The sequence below is a fragment of the Falco biarmicus genome, chromosome 7 (assembly GCF_023638135.1).
Source record: "Falco biarmicus isolate bFalBia1 chromosome 7, bFalBia1.pri, whole genome shotgun sequence".
In the NCBI taxonomy this organism is placed as follows: Eukaryota; Metazoa; Chordata; class Aves; order Falconiformes; family Falconidae; genus Falco; species Falco biarmicus.
In genome coordinates, this window is record NC_079294.1 from 23180466 (window position 1) to 23207712 (window position 27247).

The 27247-nt window shown below is 38.8% G+C and overlaps 1 protein-coding gene across 9 annotated transcripts; it reads left to right on the plus strand.

Moving 5' to 3' along the window:
- The first annotated feature begins 288 nt into the window (after positions 1-288).
- PSEN1 (presenilin 1) lies at positions 289-26695 on the plus strand. Of its 9 annotated transcripts, none has more exons than XM_056347801.1 (12): positions 289-429; positions 3172-3315; positions 5170-5208; positions 8071-8327; positions 9649-9790; positions 13498-13565; positions 14973-15193; positions 17500-17598; positions 18872-18958; positions 19877-20050; positions 22114-22232; positions 22526-26695. In XM_056347801.1, exons 2-12 carry the CDS (start codon positions 3232-3234, stop codon positions 22679-22681), a joined length of 1446 nt encoding a protein of 481 aa, XP_056203776.1. In that variant the 5' UTR covers positions 289-429; positions 3172-3231; the 3' UTR covers positions 22682-26695. The 9 variants fall into 9 exon arrangements, with proteins under 9 accessions (XP_056203776.1, XP_056203780.1, XP_056203777.1 ...); XM_056347802.1 differs by having other exon boundaries at positions 417-490; XM_056347804.1 differs by lacking the exon at positions 289-429 and adding an exon at positions 726-995.
- The last annotated feature ends 552 nt before the right edge of the window (positions 26696-27247 follow it).

A 27247-nucleotide genomic window follows, 5' to 3' on the forward strand; every position in this document is an offset into this window, starting at 1 on the left:
CCGTTTGAAGACAGGGTGGCTGCCTTATATGTGGCTGGAATTCAGAACAACCAGGACGTGTTTTCTCCTCCTACCCCTCCGTTTCGTGGCAGCGCCCCTTCCCGGGCTCGCCGGACCACCTGCGCGCCCCTCGCGCGGCTGCCCCCTCTGCACCGGCGACTTGTTCCCGCACCACCCCGTTGCGGGGGGTCCGTGCCGCTGCCTAACGGCACCTTTCAGCTTTTTCTTTCAGAAACGCCGCTTGGTGCCGGTGGGTGCCTGTGCCGCCCCGCGGCCGGGACCCTGCCGGCGCTCGGCGGGCTCGGCCCGGCGCGGCGTCCCCCGGAAGTGAGGTGCGACGGGGGGCGGGGCGCGGGCCGGAAGCGAGCGGGGCGGGGCTGCGGGGCGGCCAGGAGCCGGTGGTGGAGCCCGCGGAGGGGCGCCCTGCAGGTCCGTCTGGCGGCGGGGGGAGCCGGGGCGGTCACGGGCGCGCCGCCGCCGGGCGCGAGGGGTTGGTGCCCGTCGCCCGCCGGCCCGGCCCGGGCAGCGTGTGCGGCGGGCGCGCTGCGCCAGCCGGAGCGGCGGCCGGGGGCGCGCCGCAGGCCGGGCGCCGGCGTTAGGGGCCGCGGGGAGGTGGCTGGGCCGGCGGCTTGGGGGCGGCCGGGGCCGCTGTTCGCGCGAGCCCTGTGCCACACGCCCGCGGGCTGGGGCGGCGCCCCTGGCCGCTCTCCTGGCCGAAGCGGGGCCGCGGCCGGTGAGGCTGCACCGGGCCCGGGGGGCTGGTGACACCGAGAGGGGCCTGCCCCACGCGCGGGGGGCCTGCCCGTCCTCGCCGCTCGCCACGGCCGGGGGGGCGCGCGGCCCGGGCGGCGGCGGGGCTGAGGGCGAGCCGAGGGCTCGGGCGCTGCCCGGTGAGGCGGTGGCGGCTGCTCGTCGCTGGCTGAGGAGGCGAAGCGCGGGCTGAGCGGGCGGTGTCTGCTGGGTGGCGGCGGGGCGCTCTGTGAAGTAGAGAGAATGTAAGAGTTTACTTGAGTGTTACTTCCACCTGCTAGGCTAAATGCAAACGCCTGAAAACTACAGTTGTCGCTACTGTTCTTACTAAGGAAAGTCAAAGGAAGTAAGGGAGAGCTTTTTTAGACAGGCTATTTTAACGTTAGCTTCGTTAGAAAAATGTTTTGGCGAGTTCCTTTTCAGGTAAAAGAAGCAAGCGTTTAATTTGTGTCTGTTTAACGCACAGTTCGTTCCTATATTTTGTTCATTTGCCGTTATATTTCAAACTCGGCAGTGTTCATCTATTGAATAACAGAAAATGAACTTGTCTGGGAGGGTGCCCTGAATTTATTTTCTGAGCTCTTGAGCTTTCAAAAGGAATTGTTCTAACAAACCGTATGTTTTGAGGCCTGTTAGACACTGTCATTCAGGCTTCAGTGCAGCTCTTCTGTCAGTTACTCCTCCCTGTCTTCGGTTTCTCTCTGCTCTCCAGTAGCTGCTTGTTGTTTGATGACTTTGTGGTGGTTTTCTTTATCAGTCTTTAAATACAATTTTACAGGTTAGTGTTTTGTTTAGGGTTCCTCCCCCAGTCATTTAATTAAAATTTTGATATGTTGCTACACGAAAAATCTCATCTCAGATGAGAAAAAAGGTGAGTATGCTCCACATTTGGATAAAAATACTCAACTTTTTCCTCTGTCATGACCCTGTCTGTAATTGAGAATTTTTACCAGTAGCGGTCTTAAAATAACATTGTTTATATTCTGTAGCCCAACTAAAGAATTAGAGCAAAAACTTTAAAAGTAAAAGCAGCATAATGACCATTTTGTCCTTTAATCTTACATTTTGTTATATTTTAAGTTAGATGTGCTTTATTTTTAATTACAAATGTGGAAGAGAGCCATTGTAGTGCATACTATGTTGTCTTTTTTTTTTCCCCAAAATTTTGCATGCTTCCACTGGACTTGCTGAATTGACGTTGCTTGCGAATGGCTTTTTAGTGTAAGCTATATCCCTGATTAAGTTAGTAAGCATTATGTACTAGTCTTGTAAGATATGCATTTATCTATGAGTAGAGAAACAGCTTCTGCATCTTAGTATTTATGAAAGTGGGCTTAATTCCTTCTTTAAGTAAGATGCAGTCTTGCAGCACTTGAGGCTTGCTGCTGCCAAAAGTGAGAGGCCATGGTTTGTGATGTCGTCCTTTGTGGGAGCTTTTTGAGATCCCTCCATACATTGGTTGAGTATATGAAAACAGCAGGAAAATACTCGTATTTTTTTTTCCTGGATTTGTTTTCTTCCATTTTAGTGGGTAAAATCTGCAAAGAGGACTGATGAGTGCTGGAGTTGGCACAAAGTAGGAGCAGGAACCACTTGGGATGGAAGTCGGGGCTGGCACTCCACCCTTCTTGGTGCAGTGGTTTATTCACTTCCTTATGGTTTGTGTAACCAAGCCAGTAATTTATTGAAGCCTATTCATTGTTTCTTAAAATTATTATTTTTTTAAAACTTTATGTATTTACATCACCCTTCTTCCTCTTTCCTATGTATTGCTTTATCCTCCTCTGTTACGGAGCACATGGTTTAATCGTGTTTGCATAGGAAAATGTTAGCATGTGACTTTCTTGTGGAAGAATGTATAAAGCTGTTACAAGCCTACAGCACGTTTATTCACATTTAGCTGATATATAAACCCTAACACTAGTTCTTGAGGCTCAGCTGAAATACTGTTTTGTGTAGCTCTAGGTCCCCTTTAGGGCGTTACAGTATTAAAGATATATCCAGATGCTAAATGATCAAGTGTCACTCAGTCATCCTTGCTTGAAGATTCCCCGTGAGCTTATCAGCAATTCAGAACCAAGCAACTTGAAGCAAGTGTACTCTGCTGAGATAAAAACAAATTGCGCTCTAAGCAAGCATGCAGTGCTTCTCATTGCACAAGAAGGAATGGAGAATTGTTTTGATTTAATTGTTTCTGGCTTCTGTAGCTGATGAACTAATTTGATAATGCCTTGATGCTCTTATTTTTATGCTGGGAAATCCCTATTATGATCTCTTAGTCACAGATACAGTTCAGCAGTACATTATAGATAGAAAATGGTTGGTTTTGGTCTGTGTGAACTTAAAAAATTGGGGTAGGGAGGGGATGGAGAACCTGGTCATGTAAGAACAGAGGCTTTTTACACATCTTTTTCCTTTCAGCATCTCAAGAAGAAAGATCCATTTTGTGTAGAAATAAGTGATTTCCAGAGGACAGCCTCAATGACAGAACTGTCTGCGCATTTACCCCAGTTTCAGCATGGGCAGCTGACAGAAAACTTCCCTGATAACCACCTCAGCAACACTGTACGTAACAAACAATTTTACAGCATGGTAGCAGTTAAATCAGGAGGAATAATGAATGTAGATGAAAATACAGTTCAGAACTCTATTCAGAAATTTGTTTGTGAGGGTTAATTTTTCTCTATCTGGACTATTGTGGTGATATGCAGAGCAGAAAGAAATATTCTGTAAAATATCTGATGTTCTAAACTCGTTTTTATATAGAAATAAGATTTCCCCTAGTTTAAAGTGGTGTTGGAGTGACAAAGCCCTTCAGAAAAATAAGAAAATGGGGTGGGACCCTCCAATGTCAAACATTGGCCTTTAGAGGATTTGGTGACTTCTCTTGATCTAGCCTGGCAGTGGTCTGCTTGATCCACAGGTTTCTTGGTCACAGTGTTAATTTTAGCCTAGGTAGAGCCAGAAGCCTCAGTTTTGTTGTTGCTACTGCTGGTGGGCTGTATCTATGCAGGAGGGGCAGCACTGTGTTGTCTTACTTGTGAATAATTGTCAAGGTGCTGTCAGGTTGGGTGGTTTTTTTTTTTTGGGGTGGGGTGGGGCAGAATTCAAACCGTAGAAGTTTTATATGATGGCTTTGAAAGACCTAAGTGCATACTTGTGGCTAAAACTGTACTAATTGTACTGCACATATTTTGGTAAAACCAAGTTTAGATTATCTACTTGGGTGTGGTGCTCAGGCTCCTGGATTTGTCATGCTCAGTTCTTTGTTCCTGCTCTGCTATAGCTCTTGAATATCAGGTTTCCTTGTAACATGGAAATGCTCCTGTGAGGCTGGGCCACTTGTAGCCATGTTTATGGCAGCGATTCAAGAGAATATTTTATTCACTGCTCTGTTTTATACAATCCAGCGGTTTTAAGTAGAATTTTGAAAAATCCTTGTCTTTATCTCAGATCAGCATCCTGCTATATCAGTAAAAATATAAAACGTTTGAAAATTTATTTTTAAATTAAGAAGGTCAATCTGACCTAAGACCCTACTGATTATAGAAACTGGTAATAAAAATAGAAAAGTGGAAACTTTTGTACTGCATCCTTTGTGCATTTACTTCAGAGGGAATTAAAAGGGTTTCTTTTAATCTTGGACAGGTAAGAGATAAACTTTTGTTGAACGCTTTTGCCAGGTTAAAAAGGCAGAGCTCAGCAGTAAGCTGTGTGCTCACCATCCTTACAGATAACTTGCTGATGCTCCTGCCCAGCGATGGTATGAATGGATGGTTCTATTTTCTTCTCACTAACAGACTATATTGATGAGTAACTACTACTTTTGCTTTTTCTTTCCATGTGTAAGTGTAACTCTACGTGTAGTTTCAATACTTAGTTGTAATGTTTTTTCTCCCCTACACACATCCACACAAAAATCCTTTCCTGCTTAAGTATATCTTGCTTCTGTGGCCAACAGCCTGTGAAATCACAAAGCATTATAATTTGTCATCTCTTCTTCCAGTCACACGCCAAGAGCTCAGCTCAGTCTTCAATATCTGTCACTGTATAATGACCTTTAAACATAAAGGGTGTATGTGAGAGCTAATAAAGTCTGTGCCCACTGTCAGGCAAGGCAGTTTATTCCTGATATATTAATACGGGTTTAATAAATAAAAACTTCTTATCAAATATGCTGGGTTTTCATTTCTTGGTTCAGGGGCATTGCTCTGGGTTTGCTATTAACTGTTTTCCTGATAGGAAAAAAACCAACCCCTATCATTTGTTTTGATATTGTTTATTCATCTGAGAGTGGGTGCGTAACTTACATTTGCTTACGGTGTTACAACAGGTGTTACTGACTTTTTAGCTTCAGAATTTTCACTTTTAACTATGTCTGAGGAAAGTGAAGAGTCTGTTCCTTTGCTTCCACTTCAGCAAGAGTCCATGGCCTCTGCTCTGTTTAATACTCATCAGGTAGGATATGAGTGCACTTTGTTCTTTTAAGCAGTGGGGCACATGTGTGTCACATTGAGCTAACTTTAGTAGCCTGAAAGGACGATTTTTTTTCTGGTTATAACAACAAATGAGAGAATAACTCATTCTGATCTGGTTTTAATGTGCTGTGTTTTAGTATGTAAAGGCATTTTGTGGTTGTGTCTGTGTTCCTAACTGATGAAGGGAATAAAATGGCACAGTTGTCTAATTCCTTCAGTTTTTTCTTTGTTTGATTTTCCAGTTTTTTGTAGGGGTGTGCTAGTTAGTCAGGCTTTCCTTTGGCTGTTTTTGTGTTTGCTTTGCAAAGCTGTAGCTTTTTGGTTTACTTTTTATATTTCTGTGCCTAAGATAGGGTAAGTGGTCTCTCATGCAGGTTTGCTGTTACAAGAGAGAAAGAGCAGTTATTCCCCAATATGTGCAAATATTCTGTGAATATGTATTCTACAATTGTGCAGAAACCTAAATACTAGGTCTACTTAACTTGTGAAGCGTTCCAAGGCTCTGATCATCTCCAATGTAGTGTTACTTATGATCATCTTAGGCAGTTTATTTAGAAAGGTAAGCATATTGTTGTCCTGTTTAGACTGAGAGAAATGGAGTCAAAGTGAAAAATGTTACATTTGAGCCATAATCTGTACAGAAAGAGGTTCAGTTGCAGCCAGCATTTCAGAATGATTCAATGTGATCTCTATTTGCATTCTCCCATATTCATGTTTCTGTCTTTCAATAATTATATGTGAGCACTTTATGCAAAATGCCAAATGATTTATAATGAATCTTCTATTTTTTAAGAAATAATATTGAATTTAAATTTTTTTTCAGGACATACTTTAAGTTGTCAGGACATACTAAATTCAAATTAAGGTTAAAACCTTAATTCTAAATATCTGGTTGCCTGCTAGTTTTAGTTGTTTGATTAAGACAATTTTAGATTATTTTTTTCTCCCCTTATATTCAGATTTCTTTTTGAAAAATAAATCAAATTTTCTCAGAGTGCAGTTCCTGATATCCTGCTTGAGCTTGCTCCTAAGGATACCACAAAAAAGGAGTAAATAGGCAAAGCATTAAGTGTATGTTGTTACTTTGTAATATTTTGTAAAAGCAAGTTTTTCATGAGTTGGGGAAGTTGTAAAGCTTCAACCAAGGTTTTAGCAGTGTCAGTGTTTGCAGTTCGAAGTCCAGGATCTTGTACTCCTTAATCACTCAAGTGCTTTTGAAAACCCCGCTATGAGTTCCTGAGTGTATACTTAACATCTTTTCTGAGGGTGGGGCTGGGAAAATTCTGTGTAAAGGATCTCCAAAATTACTGTTGATTTATCAAAAAACTGCAGTGCGTTAATGAGATACAGGTCAGCAGTTATGTTTGGAAATGCTGTTAAGAACAGGTAATGAGACTTCAGCACTGCGTGTTTAAGGAAAAAAATTACATGCACAAGAGTACTTAGGCAGAATTTCATTAGGTTATTTTCAATGTCCTATCTTATGTCTAGAGTAATTTTACTAAAACTGAGTAATATTTTAAACATATTGCAAAAGGCATTTTCCTTCAGTTTATTGTACATTTTAATCTAAAAATGCTTTAGCACACTTACTCAAACAGAACTGTTTGTAAATGAGATAAACCTGAAGAAATGGGATAAATCTTCTAAGGAATCAAAAAATCTTTGTGTTACTTCTCTGTTAAACATCTTGAGTGGAGGGAATGGGAACAGAACAGCATTGACTTTGGACACAGTAATACAGTAAAAAAAGTAGTCTGTATAAACTGTTGCATTTTAGGCCTTGTTTAGAGTGACTTGTAGACATAAAATGGTTTTGTTTCTCTGTAGTCCAGAACAAGTAAAACGTAGCTCACTCTCCTGTTGTTTTCTCTCTGTGTGCACACAACATAGAAAAGGCTGAATGCCCCATGCTGACGGGGCTTCTTGGAGAGAGGGCAAAAGGAGTAGTGACACCAGGAGTAGTGCAGGCCTGACCAGTTACTTGTAAGTGCTGTTCCCAGGTTTTGCTTTTGCTTGTGGTTGGTTAATCTTAATTCCCATTGAAAGTTTACTTCTGTCCTTGTGTTTAAATTAAACCTTTGATGTTTTGTGTAGCAGTATCAGGAAGGCTAGGAGGCTTTTCATATTTGTTGACAAGAGTGGTGGAATTTCTTCCATGTCAGTGAAAAGATGTGGCAGGGGTATCCTTGGGAAAGGAGGAAAAGAATCTGCACACTTAGCTCATCAAGCTAAAACTTTGGGATCAAATCTCAGTATAAAGACTGAGAATTACCTGAGTTTTATCACTATTTCTGTGTTCTTCTCACTAAAAAAGTGGGAACACAATACCTCACAAAACTCCATTTTAATATACAATAATTATGTACTGTGGTGGGAGTAACATAATAAAGAAAATAGAATTTTTCTTGGAATTTTCGTGGAGTTAGGATCATAAATGTCTGTTTGGCATTATTTCTAGGAACAGCTATAACTCATTGTCTAGCTATGAGTAATCTACTGTCATGCACCCTTGTATTGGACCAAGGGAAAAAGCCGTCTGTCTTTATTCAGCTTTTAAAATTCTGTTTAAAGGAAAGGCAGCATAGGCAGTTAGATATAACCAGCCTACTTTCAGTTGCTGCTGTTTTTAATATAAATGCTTCTAACATAACCCTGCATTCCCAATCTTCTGATAACTACATGATGCAATTAATTACTACTGTTTAAGTCCTTGCTGTGGCAAGTGTTCTTGACAGTAAATACTACCTTACACATTTACCCCTCAAGATCATCTTTAGCTAAGTGTACAAGGATATGATTGTGGATAATTGCTGAGGAAACTATTTTTTATGTATTACAGAATGACAACAGCGAAAGACGTCGCCATGATAATAGTGAGCGCAGAAGAAATGACAATCCCGAGTCTGAGACCAACGGGCAGCCACAAAACAACGTTCAGCAAGTGGTGGAACAAGATGAAGAAGAAGATGAAGAGCTGACACTGAAATATGGAGCAAAACATGTGATTATGTTGTTTGTACCTGTCACACTTTGCATGGTGGTCGTTGTTGCAACCATCAAGTCTGTCAGCTTTTATACACGCAAGGATGGACAGCTGTATGTATTAATTTTTTCCCCTATCTTTTCAATGGCCTTACTTAGATAATTTTCTTTAATTTCCATTTCTTCAGGAGTCTAATTCTAGCAGTGAACTCCCTCTTGCCTCCCCTCCACCAGCTCAAAGGTGGTTTTGTTTTATTCCTCCCAGAAACCAGAATCTGTATTTGTGGTACTGTTGGCATTTGTTGTCTGTCTGGTGACCAGTTGGGATAATATCTCAGTGGTTACTACTTGATTCAAATCCTAGTCCTCATTTTAATTCTTAGTCTTGCCCTGTGGTATTTATAAAATAAACTCAATCCTGAGCCACAGCCATTTCAGTTGTAATCTACTAGAATACAAAGATTTTGGAAAAGGGAAAAAACCTACTCATTTAAATGAGGTAACATACGTGCCAAGTTCTGGTTTGCCTATGCTGTTTGGTAAAGGAATAAAAATGCAGGAAGAAGATAGCTCTATGAGGTTCACTTCTGTTGCAGTTTCAAACTTTCCTGGCAGATTTCCTGCATAGACTTCCCCCCCACCCCCACCCTCCCTAAAATATTAATGTTTCTGAAAAACAGCTATCTCAGTGAAAGCTGGTTTGAGAGAAAGGAGGCAAAGGAAGAACACTGGGCCTGTCAGGACCTGCAGCAGATCAGTCTAAATGTTCCACTGTGAAAACGTTTAGACAAAATTATTCACAATGTGTTTGGCTTTGAAATGTTTGTATGATATAAGCATGTCATAAAATGTTTCAATAAAACACAAAGTTCTTTTTCACTGTCAAAGTTGTTGATCAAACAATTATTTTTCTCGAGATTTTATTTATGGTGTTTTCTTCCCCCTTCCTCCCTCTTCTCCTTAATGAATGGGTTTTTTCCTCAAGTTTTTGGTTTTGTTTTTTTTTTGAAAGGTTGTTTCTTTAAGAAAAAGAGAGTTGAGCCCATACATTGTTTTGTTGAAAACACCGCGGAACCTTTCGCTGTGATTCCACTAGATGGTGTGCTTATAAAGGTCTAGTGGTGGTAATAGTCTCATGATCAATAGCATGTGAGTAATTGTATCAGACAGTTCTGGTTTTTGTTTGTTTTACAAAGTAGAAAATAGCAGTGATCTGAGAATGTAGGAAAGGCAAGTCTTCTAAAGAATTTTTTTAACTAATTAAAGTTTACCTAATACAATACTATGCTGCCTTTCAAATTTTGCCTAAGTAGGAAATAGCTGTTGCTTTTACAGCTCTGAATTGAAAGATTACTGCAATTTCATTTGATGTTGGCCTCATATCAGCAACATCTGTGCATTCAGTGGCATTTCAGTTGATTCTTTGTTGTTGTAGCATCTACACTCCTTTCACAGAAGAGACAGAGACAGTAGGACAGAGAGCCCTGAATTCAATTCTCAACGCAGCTATCATGATCAGCGTTATCATTGTCATGACCATACTCCTGGTTGTGCTTTACAAATACAGGTGCTACAAGGTGAGTATAAATATAATTGACTTGAGTGATTGTGCTAGTTTTATTTATTAGTACAGATTCTCAAGAATGGAACAAAATGAAGGGTTATGAAGGATGATTGAGAAAAAAATAACAGAATTGGTGATTCAGTTCACTGTTCCAGTATTGTGGCTTCCCTTCCTTTGACACAGTGGGGAGGCAAAGGGCTAGTGCTAACACTGCTGGCTGTTTTGTCAATTAGAATTAGGGTGGCATTGCTTCCTGTTGCTGTGAAGTGTCCATGTACTGAAATCTTCCTGTGGTCAAGAACTACAAAGGACAGACCTGGTCCTACAATTTGAAATCTGTTCAGGACTTCAGGGACTTTTCAAGGGCTCCCCTGTCCCCACCCTCCCTCCAGTATAGAAGTCTCCCAACAGCGTGATGTGTGTATGGCTATACACGCCAGGCAATATCCTTACAAAGAACACAAAGACTCTAAGGTTCTTCTCTAAAAGACTTCAATTGTATAATGATTTAATCTAGCCAAGTCCAGGTTTAGCATAAATAATTGCAATGTCACCTGCCTGGGAGGAATTTTTCATTGAAATTCCTGGTTGTCTTTTGGTCTTAATGAACCATTAGGCTCGGCCTAATAGAAGTTCCCAGTGTGCAGCTGGAACCTTGAATCTGTTTCATAGTTGTAAAACAGGCAGTGGTATCCATGCACTGGTCCAAAGCTTTGCTCCGCTTTATTTTGTTTTCAAGAGGGAAAAATGGTTTTGGACTTATGGCTGTGGGTGAAACCCCTTTACAAATTATCTGTGGAGCAACTGAGGAAATGATTTTTGCCTGAATCTGCATACAGCTTGGAATAGTGTTTTTTAAAGTATGGACCTTCTCTTTTATCTCAGTGTGGTGTTAAATCTGAACTGACAAACTTCTGAAATTGGCAATTCTGTTCATTATAATGAAGTCAAATAACTGGTGTACTTCAGCTACGTTCCTTGGCAGCCAATTGGTTTTCTTCAGATGCTGAAGGCATTGACTAGTTTTTACTAAGCTTTTCACATTTCTGGCTTCCTTCTTGACCTTACAAAGCAGGGCATGTTCTTTAGTACAAAAATAATTGTACTAAAAAATGAGAATGATTAGACAACAGAAATTCACTGTAATGATATTTTTGTCCTAATTAAAATAAATAACTTAGAATCGCTAAGAGTATTTCTATGCTCTTATACCAGAACGCTGTACAATGTAGTTACCTGTTCATTGATTTCTATTTTACATGCAGTTCTATGTGTAGAATGTAGTGTAGATTACTGGGAATGGAACTTACAATTAAAGAATGTTAGGCCTCCAGCTAGTAGTGGTAATTTTCATATCTTCACAAGACTTGTCTGAAAACTCCTTTGAAGAAAGGAAATACTGTTTCAACTTTACTGCTGTTAGTTTCCTTTGTTTCTCCTGTATGTGATGAGTTAAGCATGGTCCTCCTTTTACCTCTTCAATCTAACCAGAAACAGTATCTTCAAAGGTGATTATATCTGACTAGCTTTTCTTTTTAATGTATTTTATTATTCTCTACTTTCTTCATTGTTTTAGTCTGCCTAACCAAATCTGGCTGCTGTAGCTCATTTTAATTATCTGAATTCTGCAGTCATTAGTTTTTATTCAAGTTGTAGCAGGCAAAGCCAACTCTGTACCAGCAGTCGATTAGTGTTGAAGCTGTTGTCAAATGAAGAATGAAAATTCTTTAATTAGAAGGCAACAAATCTGTCATGGTATCCTGCTAGGAAAACACTGGCCAAAACTTATGTGCTTTGGAAAATATGAAAGAGAGGCAAGTGATGTGGAAAATTATATAGCAAATGAGATACATACTGAGAATTGAAAAAATATTAATAATCTGTGTGTCAAATGCCAACTTAGGTCAACTCTTGAAACTACCTCTCTTAGGACTGTCAACAGTAGTTATGCAAAGTGTGTGTAAACATTTACTGAACTGTGACCTTGGTGTTTGAAATTGTTAGCATTTTACTCTTCACTAGAATGAAACATTAGAATTCACATTACTTTCTGAAGTGGTAAGAAAGTTTAAGAGGTTATACGACAAATACAACTACAGATAGAAGTCATGTTATTAAAAGAAATGACACAGCTTGCTTTGCCATTTTCTTAAAATGGTTTCAACTAGTTTTACAGAGAAGTAAAATTACTCTTGCTAAGTCACTTCTTAGATATATAGGTAGCTTTAAAAGTTGTTTGAAATTTAGATTCTGTTTCGGGTACCTGTCAGTTTTCAGCTTTAGTATGTTTTTTTCCCCCCACTTGCTATGAGTAGTGACAGTTTGACCAACTGGGATACTTCGGTAGTTTTCCTGCAGCATCTTCACAGGCACCATGCTTATTGCATGTGGGAAATTCTTAAGTCTTTTTGAGAATACACTAGCAAATATGGAAAGCCGATCTGTTAGATTAACAAGTTAAATGACAAGTTTTATTAGGTTTTTAGGTCAAATTTGAACTTGTTTTGAAAGAGACATTATGAAGGAGGAGAATAAATGTTTCAAAAAATTGGTGAGAGTTTTAAAACTGCTGATGAAAAATTTAGTGTTAGACTAAATATACTAAATTACTGACTGTAATAGCTAGATTCTCAATTTGCTGGCAAATCCTAGTTGCCTCATGTAAATGTGATTCCTTTAGTCTGTGCATATGGGCTTTACTTGTATATTAAATTTCAAAATAATTTTAAAACTGTAATGTCAGATGCATTCCGCTACACATCTTTCAGAAGAAGAGAAATGGATAACACAGTTTCTAAAAGGTTTCTGAACATGTTGATCTGGTGTACGTATATAGCTAATTTAACCAGTTAATTTTCCACTCAACTTGTCTACTCGAAGCAGGATTTTTTTTATGCAGTTTGAATGTCTAGATTATTGCTTCTGACTGGTTATCTACTTGCAATATTCGGTCTGGTTTTCTATATAAGATTCTCTGCTGGGAATTTGACAAATATGTATTTCATTCTTAGAGACTACCAAAGTTACAGGCGTCTTCAATCTTAATTTTTAATTTTGCACAGTAATATACAAGAGTGGTACGCACTTTTGTCAGTATAAAGTCTGAGCACCTGTCATTTCCAAGTTTAAGTCTATGCGTGTCCCACTGAGTATAACCCTGAACTGTTGCTTGTTAAATTGTTGGGCATGTATATCTGCTCTGGTATCAAAATTAGGGATTATGTCTATAGATGGTTGATAGACAATATAGAAGTTTTATATAGTCATTCATCAATGACACGCTAATTCTGAGTTTTAGCAGATAAGCACTGAAGGTATTTCTGTATTCCATCATTCTATAACTATTCTGAAAATGATTTGGAATTGGAGCAGGCTTTTTAATTGCGTAGAAATGAATCATGTTTTCTGTCTGTGTTAATGCTGGATGCTTGTGGCTGTGTTGTAGTGCCACTGTTACCAGAATGGCCTAAAAATAGACAAACAGTAGCTTTCATTGTATAGAACCTTTACTGAAAGACCACAAATCACTTAAAATTCATAAGTGTAAATTGAAATACAGTAACGTGTGTAGACTAGTTATGAATTTAGCAACAACCAAAGAGATATCTGAATATAATTTTCTTGCTTTAATCAAAAAGGAAAATAAACTTAAAGGCATTAAGTGGATACTAACTTTAAAGTAACAAAAAAAATAATCTGTATTGATATCTTCTTTTCTAGGTGATCCACGGCTGGCTTATAATTTCTTCTCTTTTGCTGCTTTTCTTTTTCTCATTCATCTACCTGGGGTAAGTGAACCAAAGCATTAATATGCTGCTTTTCATGTATCACTTTGTGTATGTATTTATTTTAGAGCTAGCCTTTGAATCTTAAGAGGAATAATAGTGAGTAAGCTATTGCAACGAAGCTTTTTAGTTTTTTATAGGCTTGTAGAGTACACATAAAATACATTTATGGGTTTATAGTGTATCTGATATTGTACAGAAGTTAATGCATCACTAGAACAAGCTATTTTCTACAGGGTAGTTTATTCTGCTAATATATCTTATGGTAACTTTCATAGCCGTATGACTCAAGGGCAGTTGTTTATGTCATGGCTTTGGTGGTGTTCTCTATATGCAAAGATGGCTTGCATGGGAGTGGCAGAAAGGAATCAGCTGAGAAGAATCTACTTTCTCACCAAAATAAATTCAGTGGTTTTCTTTTCAGATTTGGAAACAGGCTTTTATCCATATATCAAGAAAAGGTATACATAATACTCAGTATTGTCTAAAGCAGGGGTCCTCAAACTTTTTAAGCAGGGGGCCGGTGTGCAGATGAAGTGGCAGGCAACCATCTGCGGGTGCTTGGTTTCCCTCCCGCAACCCCCGGCGGGGGAGGGGCGGGGGGTGTTCTGTAAATACCAGGGGCCGGATTGAGGACCCTGGGGGGCTGTATCCGGCCCGCGGGCCGTAGTTTCAGGACCCCTGGTCTAAGAGCAACCTGATCAGGGTTTGTAACTGGAGTTATGCCATGAAATTACTATACTGTATATTTTTGTACCACTTAAGGTTCTTCAAAGAAGTGTATCTATTTCATTTGGTCTCCAGGGGGAGAAAATAGTGTTCCCTCAGTCACTAATTTTGGCAAAAGTGATCTGTGGTGCCTTTTTTGGTCAGTATTTTCTCTAACCTTAATAGTGACTTTTGAAATACAAGGCAACGTGTGCTGCACAACTGCAAAACAGGCTACATGGAGACGGGTTGTTGGGCTCAATTCGTTTGGGTTTAGATTGGAGTTGGCAGTCTTCCATGAGCATGTGTAGATAGAGGGAACGAAGGCTTTCCTGACACTCTGCTTTCCTTCATCTGTCCCTGCTGCCTCACAGCAGTGCTGGCTTCCTTTAGCAGAGGTCCAATGAGAAGAAGGTTTGTAACCAATTATACATTGTGTATATAATAGAAGGAAATAGAATGGTAATGAAAATTTTCAGGAAAGTGGAAAAGTTGGTGTGAATCAAACAATGGTAAAATTATCTCCTTTGTGAAGAATAGTGAAGTACTAATTGGGGATGGAATTTTACATTTGTGCCAATACATTGAATGTGAAAATAAAAAAATATATATATATATATACTGAAGCCTTCATCTGTAACTTGTTTCCATTGTTTTAAGCAAATTCAGCCCATATTCTTTTCTTTTCTTTTTTTTTTTTAGTGAGGTTTTTAAGACATACAACGTTGCCATGGACTACATTACAGTGGCACTCATGATCTGGAACTTTGGTGTTGTGGGAATGATTTGTATTCATTGGAAGGGTCCACTTCGGCTCCAGCAGGCATATCTCATTATGATAAGTGCTCTCATGGCCTTGGTGTTCATCAAGTACCTTCCGGAATGGACTGCATGGCTTATCCTGGCTGTCATTTCAGTGTATGGTAAGGTCTGCAGCAAGGCATGGTGACAGGTATTATGGTGTGAATTTCTTCTATTCCCTGACTTTTCTGTTTGTCTGACTAGACGTCAAAAGAATAAAAAGTATGTGTGTGTAGGGGTATCATCCAAAGTAGTACATAAGGTGATTACAGACTTCAGAAATAAGATCATGATTTAAACCAAGATTGGCCTCCTGCAGTTGAGGGCCTTGTGTGACTGTGACGCCTATCTTCCTTCAAGTTTTCTGGACTTCACAGATTCTTTGGGGAGGAGAACTGAAGTTATTCAAGACAGTAGGAGATAAGAGACTTTTTTGTTGTTTTGATCTCTTCTATGAACGTGGAGAGCTTCTGGCTTTTCATTTTCCCCAGGAATCCTTGGAAATTATTGTATGTTCAGAATTTAGGAGTTTGTCATTTGGGTACAGTCCTGTGTAGGTATAGATCTGGTCAACTTGTGAATTGCTCAAATTTGTGGACATCGCAACAACACCCTGATCCATGCCTAATAATATAATGGGAAGGGAGCAAAAAAGGATAAGAGGCAGTTTTCATTGCTCAAAGTCATTTTACATTTAGAAGGATATAGTTGTGAGATTTATTTCCTTAATTTCTTTTTTTTTAATAAAAAGAAAATTCATTTGAATTATTGCATATTACACTTTTTCAGAATGATGACTGAGATGCCTAGATGTAGTTTTTCCATAAAGCTTTAGAGGGCACTGCACACTTTTGGCAAAAGAATCACTCTCTATCCCAAATACTGATTTAGTTCCCAGCCAAGACTAAAATCCAGTTACTCAAACATAATTAAAACGTTACAGTCAAGTGTATCCGTGAAGATGTGCTCATAACTTGAATTTTTTTCGAAGCATGTCAGTGTAATGTTTGTATACTCTGAATGTCACTGATAATGATAAAGAGTGAGAATCTGTCCAGTTGTAGAAGTTCGGGGGTTAATAAGATCTGATTAGTTCTGGTAGGTCGGTGTACTACTTAGGTGCCCTTTTCCTTCAGAGGGAGGAAAAATGTCCCTTGTGTATGCTCATAGATTGTAAGGCACGTGAAGAAAACTTTCCCACCCCCTCTCCCATTTCCACCCTTGGTATGACTGGAACAAACCCAAGTATTCCAAGCATTCAGCCTTCATTCAGTGATTGCAAAACAAAGTTACTTTTCCAGTCATATTCCAGGACCATAACGTGGTTGTTTTGAGTAAAGGGGAAGTAAGCTTCAAAGCCTGTGACCCCACACTAAGAATTCTTTGAGTGGGAGCAGCAATGGTGCTAGGGCAGTTAGCTCAGGTGCAGAAGGTCTGCTCTGTGCAACATACAGCTCCTGACAAGTAAGTTGTTTCTTTTGGTGTCAGATTTTCTTTCAAATTAATTTAAAGGCATACAGTGGGTGGACAACTGCAAAATGTAGTAGCAGGGTTAATATGTAAACGTTACAGCTTTTTGTCCAAATATGCAAGACAAGGGAAAAGTAGTGGAGGTTGGTTGTGGAGTTGCAAATTTTATTAACAAACCATCAACATTCAGGTGAGAACACAAATGGAGCATCTGACGGTTCAGTTTTTCTTAATGTTGTGCTTTGATCTGTATAAGTAACTTGTACAGTCATCCTATTTTGTAAATGATTGCTTTTCAGTTAACTTTTACTTATTCATCCAGTTTCATATATTGGTCATCCGCAAGAATTGAGGGAAGCAACAAAAAGCTGCTGTTCTGTTCTTATGCTAAATATGCTTTGAGCACCTCTCAAATCTATGCAAACACAGCATTTTTCTGCAGTGCTTAATAAACCTGTTTTTCCTCTTCATGTGCACATTCACTTTTTTCTTCTTTAAGTGGGAATAGATTGGCAGTCATGCATACTTCATAGAAGTTATGTAAGCCTCACTTACCTGTTATTTTAAAATTTGTTTTAGCATTAAACTTGGGTTAAGAAAAGCTTTGATAATAGAAAGCAAGCTTGGGTATTTCCAAGATGTTAGTTGAATAGTATCTGTCATGAATTATTTGCTTTCAACTTGCAAATCAACATACACAAATACATTTGCAGTTGCATAATACCTTAGGTGAGGCACATCACGTTTTTGAAATTTGTATACATGTTACAGTAATGTGTGAAATAGGTTGCGTAACTGAGAGTATTAAAAAGTATTCCTGTAGGATACTGACTTACGGACAACAGCTCGCTCAGAAGTCTGTGTTCAGGGTAACATTTTGTCTTAACCAGTCTCTGCAAGTGTTACAGGAAAAAAAATTGTCTGCAGTGCTGTAAGATCTGTTTGCTCTTCCTTTCAGATTTGGTTGCGGTCCTGTGTCCTAAAGGTCCTCTTCGTATGCTAGTTGAAACGGCTCAAGAGAGAAATGAAACTCTCTTCCCAGCACTTATTTACTCATGTAAGTACATTTTATGAAATACTTTAAACTTACAGTCACACACTCAGCTGAAGTGTTTTTTCATTTTTCTGTGTTTTAACATAATGCTTGTCAGCTGGAATTCTTAGTCTGCTCACTTGGGCTTCAGTTTTCATTTTGCTGTTGACTCAAAAATGTGGAACATCTTCTGTCTAAGATCTTTTGAGATAAAACCCAGCATGTTTTGTTACAAAGTATGAACAGGAAAAATGGTAATATACCTTCTTTTGGCTGAAGAAGTATACCATTAGGCTGTGAATTAAGCCTGTTCAAAGGCTTGTTTCCAATAAGAAATAAAGAAAATATTTATCAACTATCAGTGCTTAAATAGCTTAAATGTGTGTTAGTGGAAGGAAAGAGAGAAATTGCCAGGAAGACTCATTTATAGAACTATTTTCTCCAGGGCTCGTCTCTTTTGATATGTTGTTTCTCCCTGTAGTTGTGAAAAATAACCTAATGAATGGAAATTGCTGTTACGACCTGTGTATCAATTAGTACATAATTCCAGTTTCTGAAGTTCCATGTTGCTAGTTGTAATCATATGGGTAATCAGTGCAATAGGTTATTTGTAAGCAGTTATGCTACTGGTGCTCAAGAAAGGCCTGTATTTGGAAGCAGGAAGTGTGCTGTAGGCTGGATGCTTTTACAGTGGAGAAAGGGGAAGGGTTTCTTCTGTCACCTGCTGTGTTTTACTGATACTGCTTATCGTTGCCTGTTTTGTGGGAGGAGAAGTTAAAGCTGAGAAACCACAAACTTGGTTTAAAATACACCATTGTAAGTGTGACAACAGATTAGAGAGGTTTTTTGTGACTGTGGAGGCAGAGAACAATTAATTTTGATGCAGATACTACCTCTGAATTGAAGTACCTCAGTACCAGCCTGAATAGACCTTTTTATGTGCAGATAACATAATGATTAGTGGAAAAAAGTAAAGAAATAATTGAATCAGATTTTCAGAGTCATCCTTGTATAGAAGCAATTTCTCTGTCAACTGCCATTGCCGTTTTTTTCAGCTTCTAGTAGGGATAAAACTTTTATTCACCAAATTCTGTAAACGTGTGTCGTAGCTGGTACTGGCTGTGTTCCAGATACTACTGTGCTTTAATGACAAGCCTGTTGGGAAAGATAGTTGTATCAAATAACTTATTTAAAAAAAAAAAAAAAGAACGGATTGATGCCAACACTATCTCAGAATTGCACACATCTAAAGGTATGATTAGCTATGCGGTTTCTGTTTGGTTTTGTTTTTGAATAGCAACAATGATATGGCTAGTGAACATGGCTGAGGAAGACCCAGAAGCCCAACGGAAAGCTTCCAAAAGCTCCGCTTATGATAAACAAGGTGAGTTTTTCTTTGACAGGCCTTTATAGCTGTTATTTTTTTAGAGGGTGTGTTTATAGATACTTGGGTTTTAGCGTTTTAAGTGTCCTGGTTCCTGTAGAAGAGCGAAAGCATGGAGGCCTTATTAGGAATGATGAGTCTGTCAAGACTTCAAAAATTGCTTGCTTACTGTGGAGTCAATGGTCTTGCATTCATTTTTCTGGGATCCAGGATGTTGGTGGTGAAATGACTGTCAATAGATAACTATTGACTGAGCTCAATTGCTTGTCAAATATCAGCATGATATAGTATAATGTTAATGATATAATTTATCATCAACATATATATATATGAACATATATATACATATGTAATGTTGGTGATTTATATCACTCATATTTGTATTAAACAGAAATGTCTCTGGCCCTCTTGGCTATGCAGCTAGTGTTTAAAAACATAGGGTTTGTTTGTTTAACTGTATTATTCAAGCAGAGCACAGTTTCAGATTTTAACATGCTTGAAAGGGTGTACGTATACGTAATGTTCGGTAAAGCTTTCTATTTTACTGGAAAATTAGACTGCCATTGTTGACTAAAGAAGCTAATGAAATACTAGATGAGAGTTTATTCCTTAAACTGTGATCTTTAAATTCTGCCACAAAACTTCCACTGTTCAAAGTCCTCCAGAATACTGCCACTTGAGTGCAACATGTAGATGCTGTGACTGCAGAGTGCACCTTGACTCCTGCTTGTTTAAATAAGTATTAAAAACCTAAGTGAGAATGTGTTGTAATAGTGTGTGCCAATGTTAGATGCTGCTAAGTATTATGGAATACCTCTTTTTTTTCCTCGCTCTTCTATGATCTGACATGTGGGGAGATTGTCATGTTTTCGAAGGCGCATTTTTGAAGGAGGTCTTAAATGCTTTTCTTCTTTTGAGCTCCAGCAAACCAGACTCAGAATGAAGATGCTGAAGCAGATGATGGTGGCTTTAGTCAGGAATGGCAACAGCAAAGGGATAATAGAATAGGACCCATTGAATCAACGCCTGAATCGCGTGCTGCTGTTCAGGCTCTACCCAGTAACTCTCAAACAAGTGAAGACCCTGAAGAACGTGAGTATGGAGTACTGTGTCTGAAAGACTTAGTAAATCTGAAGCTAGATAGTCTGGTCATCCTAACTGCACAGATATAGTATGCCGTGAGCTAATAGCAATCTGAAGAGCTGCTCTTGCTCATGATCGATACTGACATGCCTCGTCAAAAATAGGTGGTTACTTTTTGGTCACTTTTGGTTTTGCTGCAGGAGTGAGTAACATTGGCCAAATTCCCTTCAGTTTGATATACAGACTCAAAGCTTCAATAGCACAAGCTGCTTTCAGACCATTATCCAGTCAGTTGCATTCGCTTCTGTCTTTTAGAAGGCTTTTAGGGCTTTTAGGCCCTATAAGTGCAGTCATTGTCGTTTTTTGCCTTAAGATTAAACTACTGTAATCCATTCTGTAGAAAGCAATGTTTAAAACCTAATTGGAGACTGAAATGAATGCAGAATGCCATGGGTTTGCTTGTTTTTCTCCAGCATCTTGCTGAAGTACAGTATCATTGGAGAGCATATGACATCAATACTCAGATACCTGTTTTAACAGACTCACGATTTCCAGTTGGAGTTTAAGCTGCTATTAATTAGATTTGCAAAGCTCTAAATAAATTAAGGTCTGCCTGTCTAATAAACTGCTCTCCCCATGTGATGCTTCCATATTTAGCAGGTGCAACTGCTTCCTCTGATTCTCAGGTGTTCCTCTGTTAAAGCAGAAGTCTCTGTATTTTTAAGGAACAATTTTAGAATTTACTTTGTCCTGAAAATTCCAAATCCAGAGTTTGTTGCAAATCCATTTTCATTTCTACAGCTTAGGAAAATAACATTAAGGTGCAAAAATGTTAGGAATTGGGCTATTTTAGTTAGTTAACTGGTCAACTAAAACTCTTGTCTGGCCAGACTAAATAATTTTTTCCCTTCTGTATTCCTGAAGTGAACAGTAACAACAGATGTGCAGTGATCCAGTTGGACTTGTCAGCCAGTGTTAGCTTACTAGAAGTTTGGAGTGGCTTAGTGGAAATTTGGAGTGTGCACTTGTGCGGAAGGAGTTATCGGGCAGTTGCCTTTGCTTATTGTTCTGTCATGCTGAAAGCAAGCATCCAAGTTTTGTTTCAGCAGTTCAGGGTGGTTCAGTGCTCAAGAGCTTTTCATGAAGGCACTGTTCTAGATCATAGATTGGGAGGTCTGCTGAAAAAGGCTTTTTCCCCTCCCTCCCCTTTTTTCCCCTTCTCAGTGATCAACCAGGTATACACCTCTGTTTTGATGCTCCGAGTTCCTCTTAAAACTCTGAAGTGAGTTTGGGGCTGGACTGTAATCAGATGACAAAGTAAACAGTAGGACAAATGAAAACAGCTGGTGACCTGATGTTGGCCTCTGCCAATATCTCAGACTAAAAGCTCAGAAAGTGAACTGGTGTTCTGGAAATCTTATTATTTTGTTTGCAGAAATAATTGAATTTTGTGCTCCCAGAGTTGTTGCTAAGGTAGTAATTACTATTTAAAAGAATAAGATTTACTCATGTGCTTTCCTAAACCTCACATTTTGGGCTAAGTATGTTGGGATTTTGGCTCTGTGATATGCTTTTTAGACCTACCTTAGTAAGAATTCTGTTGGAAAATTGGAAGAGCAGTGGAATATTTTGCTGGGTATAGGTTCTAACTGGTAAATAAAACATAATCTGCAAGGGACTTTACTTGTTTTCCCCCTCCCCTGGCCAGTTTAATGGCATTATACTTCAGTATTCTGTTGAATATGACATGGCAACCAACAGTGGACACCTCCCAACAAATAGAATGACAAATATCTGAGTTTTATATATTGCATGCGTATGTACAGGAGACTAGGAATATAGAAAAATTCTAATTATAGGATGAATTGAGTGGTGTAATGTTCCTAAGCCATCTTGTTTCACAAAGGTTTATCACTTGATTCAGGAACAGTACTATTTATTTTTTTTTAAATAATGTTCTTATTAACAAGTCTTGTTGATACTTAACATCTGTATTATTTTCTGACAATTACTGATAGATAATGTTACTAGACTGCCTGATACTTAATGCTGCCATGTATTCACTTTTGCAGGAGGAGTAAAGCTAGGTTTAGGAGACTTCATTTTCTACAGTGTCCTTGTTGGCAAAGCCTCTGCAACAGCAAGTGGGGACTGGAATACAACTTTAGCATGTTTTGTAGCCATATTAATTGTGAGTATAATATTATAATAAGGACAGTTTCTGTTTTTCATCAGGGACAAAGTCATAACTGCTACACTTTTTTCCTTTGGAATTTGTTTTATTTGGTGGCCAGACTGAAAACTGGTGAGAGCTTTAGCTGGGGTCTTCATTGGCTGTATAGTTTTAAGCCTTTAGTTTAGGAAGGCATGAACTGTATCTTGTATTTCTGTGGGATTATTGTTTTTGTATATAATCTTTTGCTTGTCAGAGTTCCCTAATTTCTCCTTATGTTTTTTGGGTTTTTTTCTTTTTCTTCCCCTCAGGGTCTGTGCCTTACACTTCTGCTTCTTGCCATCTTCAAGAAGGCCTTACCAGCTCTTCCAATCTCCATAACGTTTGGGCTAGTTTTTTACTTTGCTACAGATAACTTGGTGCAACCTTTTATGGACCAGCTAGCATTCCATCAGTTTTATATCTAGCACACTTGATGCTGGTATGAATATTTGTAGCAAATCTGGGAGGAGGAAAGATGTTTTTCCCTCAGTTCTCAACTGAGACTGAAGTTTAATACTCAAGATTCCAAGCCTGAATGATTACAACTTCCTCTGATGATGGTTGGTTGTTTTTTTCCTGAGACAACTGCTGCACTGGGCACCGTATGAATTTTCCTGTGTGAAAGTGGCTTCTTTCCTGATGGCGCGTCTAAACCAGGTGCTATTATATCAGAGGTAATCTGATATACATATCTCTGGTAAGGACCACCTGTGAAAATTGCTAATGCTTCCACCAGCAATGTGATCTCTTACCACAGGCTGATTACTTTCACAGCACTAAGGGTGCTCGGGACTTCCTTGATGCTAACAGAGGAAGCTGACAAATCACATGGAACTTGTCCCTGTAACCGCTTGAAGAGAGAGAACCCAAGTCAGACTTCTTCAGCAGTGGTTTTTTTGACAGTGGAGTCCTGACTCTGCTCTGTGTAATGAGAAAGGACTTTGTAGCAATTCGACAAAGGGAGAAAGTACTGTCACTCTAAGAGTGTTCCACCACTTCGTAGACTCTGTGCCTGAGTGTGCTTGGTTTAGTAAATTTAAAAGCTTTTTTTCCCCCCCCACACTGGAACTAGAACCTCTTCTCCGTTTTAATACTTTGTATCCTCAAGCATGGAGTGCATCTTCTGTACACCTGCTCCAGTTTATGTAGCTACTTGGACTGAATTATTTGGCATTAGTGGATCATAAGGTTCTAATTTGGATCTTAGATTCTGAAAGGTTAATAAACTACATTAAAAAGCAAATTCAGATTTCACAAACTCTTTGTGCTCTTGCAAATCATTTTGCTAGAACACCATTTAAAACTCTGTGTTTGAGAGTAGTCACTAACAGCATGGACTGCGTTGCTGGTGTGTGTTCCTTCTATTGAAATAAATAGGCATTTGCAGCAATCCCAGATGGAATTTAGCTTGTCAGATCTAGAAGCCAAAGTGCTACTGGTAGCACTTCCGATGCATCACTGAAATTTTTCATCTTGAAAAATCTGGTTTACAGTTCTGTTGACCTGAAGTATTGGTCACTTGACCATCTAACACCTCAGGTTGGGCAGGGATATTTTATTTTTTTTTCTGTATGTGTCCGGTGTCTTTGCTGGTAAGGATACTTAAGTGAGATATTACTTAATGTTACCAAGGAGCAAAATTGGTGGTCCTCTTCACTTAAATTACCTCCCCCATGAGGAACTGAAGACTGGAGAAATGAAAGATAACTCAAAATCACTGAAGAGATGGGATTTTTAACTTCTTACAGGAGAAAGAATCAATTCAAACCTTAAAACTGCTACACTCAGTTTTCTTCTTCATTTGAAAGAACTAATTTATGAATAATTACTTGGAAATGAGACTTGTGTGAGATGAAGTTGTTTTTGCCTTAGGCTCTTACTCTGTACAAATAATATTTTTTTTGAGGGAAGCAGAGGGAGTGGATACTATTGACGGGCATTCCATTTTACTTGCATCTTGATACTGGAGTCCTTGCCAAGTAGAACAACTGTCAAAATCCTGACACAAGCTCCTTTCACCTTTTTTTCTGGGGCTTTGTTTTGGTGCCTATAGATTCAGAGGACTGAGACATCACAGATGCTCACCAACCATCAGCCCAAATAAAGGAAGAAAGGCTGTGATGTATGCATCTGTTTTAAAACCAAGAAAGGCTCACATTGATTGTCCTTAGAAACATCTATCTCTCTTCCAGTATGACTTGCTAACTGTATGTTAGCGTTTACATTTTCATAAAATATATTGTCTTATCTTCTCTAAAGTACTTTTATTCATCTCATTCATGTGCTGATTTGTGATGGATAGCATTAATAAACTAACCATACCAAAATTGCTTACACTGACTTTTCAAGTCAAACTTGCTCATGTTTTCTAGCTTAAATCACCGTTCCCTATTTTGCTGCAATGAAGCCTGACTTAAAACAGATTAGTTGGTTGGGTTTTTTTACAAGACTTTGAGTTGGTTTTATACTAATGTAACTTGTTCCTTTCATGAGCATTGTATCTAAGAAAATTTCCTTGTGTGTTTTATTGGGTATCGTAACTATTGTTTCATTATATAGAAAAGGTTTGCTAAGAGTTGGCATCACTAGCCTGTGTTTGCTCATCTGACTCTCAGTTAAGAGTTGTTACTCAAATGCAGCCGTCATCTTTATTGTTGGGTTTTTTGGCTCAAATATGCACCATGGGAGCAGTAGCTCCACTAAGATTTGCTTTAGTATCTTATAGAAATGCACAAAAACCTTTCCACAAACTTGAATGGGTGTTGGATATACAACGCAAGGAAGAGCTCAGAATCTTCGAACACTAAATTGCTGGTCTTCCACTCCCCAGAGCTGCTTCTGCTATCCTGAAGTTTTAATTTCTGAGCTAGTGTGGAGTTACGGTGGTGGAGACTATGAAATGTATAATCACAGAAACTAATTTTATGTATTTGAATCTCAAAATAAATTCAGAAGGGAAATTGCTTTTCAAGCCCAGGCCAATATATATTAAATTACACTGCTTATTACCAAGTCTTACCTACACCTTCAAAAACCAGATGAGGTTTTATAATTTCCCTTCTTATGCCAAGTCATGGTAGCTTATGTTCCAAATGAGATCTTGCAACTAAAGATCGTCTCAGTACTTGGGTCCATATGGTTCAGTTGAAAATAGTTTTTGTTTGCATTTGGGTTGTTGCTACATAAGTGTGAAGGTTGCGTCACTTTTCTCTCCTTTGTCTTGAAACACTGATCTAATTTGAGATCATGAACCATTTCATCTTGGTTAGCTTGGTATAACTGAAAGACTTCTGATATGTAGTCTGTATTTTTGAGAGATTTCATTATTATTAAATTAGTATGTTAATGACAACACGTTAGACTGTAGCTCAGAAAGAACTATTGTGTAACCCTAGCACTAGATTCATCTCTTTTGGGCCCAGACAGACTCACTGGTCATTGTTGTGTGGCTGTTTCAGTATTCATACTTTGAAACTGTGTTTCGTGATAGCTTTCTCTTCCCTTTCAACTTACATCAATGATCAGTCTCCTTTTTTGGCTAAGCTTCAAATAAATAAGAAAATATAATGCCAAGTCAGAGATTTGCCTAAAAACCAGCCACTTTCATTTCTCTCTGGGTTTTTTTTTTGTTTTTTCTTTTTTTTTTTTTTTTTTTTTCCCCTGTTGAGGGATTTAATCCAGAGCAAAGAGGAGAGATTCCTGGAAGCCGGTCTTATAGCAGAGGGGTATGATGCTGTCATATCAATGTATGGCTATTTGAGTGGCACTCAAATTCAGACATCATCTTTGTGAGGTGAGTCTTGAAGGTGCACATGTGATACTGCAACATGTTCAGAATTGTTCTGACTGGGTAGATGATGACTTCGAGCCAAATAATCAAGGGCTGTGCTCCACTAAAAATGGCTGATATCAACGTACAAAGCAGACCCTGACTATTTCAGGCTTAGGAGACTGGTGCTTCTTGGATATATAGATATCTTTCTTACCTATAGAACTGCAGATTTACTCTGGCCCTGTAGATGCCAACTGTTCTGCCACTAGTGCAGCCAAGAATTAAATATGCAGGAGTACATTTTGGCTGGATGGTACTGTATGACAAAACTTCTCAAAATGCTTTATTAAAAAAAACCAACAACAAAACATTTGGCAACGATGCTGTTGAAATGAGTCTAATAGACTGTGGAACGTGTCTGCACTGTGATTGCATCTCAGTGGTAACTTGCTCATTGGGAATGCTGAAACATGAACTAGAACGGAATCTTTTACATCAAAGCATTTGCTGTTTCCTTTTTTACAAACACTGGTTTGTACATAACCTGAATTGAATGTGAATGTTTTTTAAATACCTTTCCAGTTCTTGATAAGATACTTTTTTGATAATTATTGCAAACTTTCCTGTATTTGTCTAATTATTAAAATAAAAGTTGCATGGATCCTGATTTACCTTGCTTTTACTATATTATTTTAAAGCCATCACTTAAAGCTGTTGGAGGCCTAAACACTGTAGCTATTTTTGTTCAACATTTGATGAGTAAGATTCCCGTCTTAAGACACGTAAAGTAGCTGCTTTATTTCCCAGCAGCGGAGTGCCTGGCTGATTTCTGTAAAGCACTTTCCTCTAACGGCTACTTTTTGTAGCTACTTCATTTAAACAGTGGGTCAAAGCCAGTTGCAAAGGCACCTGTAAGGTATAATTAAGCTGTGAAAAAACAATAACGAGCTTATAACAAAACACCAGCAAGCACAATGTAGATCAGTGTTACCCAGGAAAACTATATAGGATGCTCAGAAAGAAAACGCTTCATGAACAGTAATGTGTATTGTTACTTTGGTGTTGATTTCATATCAATATGATTGAAAAAGCTTTTCCCTAGCAGAATTTTTTTGTTGTTGTTTTGGAAAAGTGTTCACTGCAAAGTTCAAATAGATGTGAGCTGACTGACTGCTATTGAAGGTGTTTCTCTGGGGGATTGTCTTGTCTCTGCATGGAA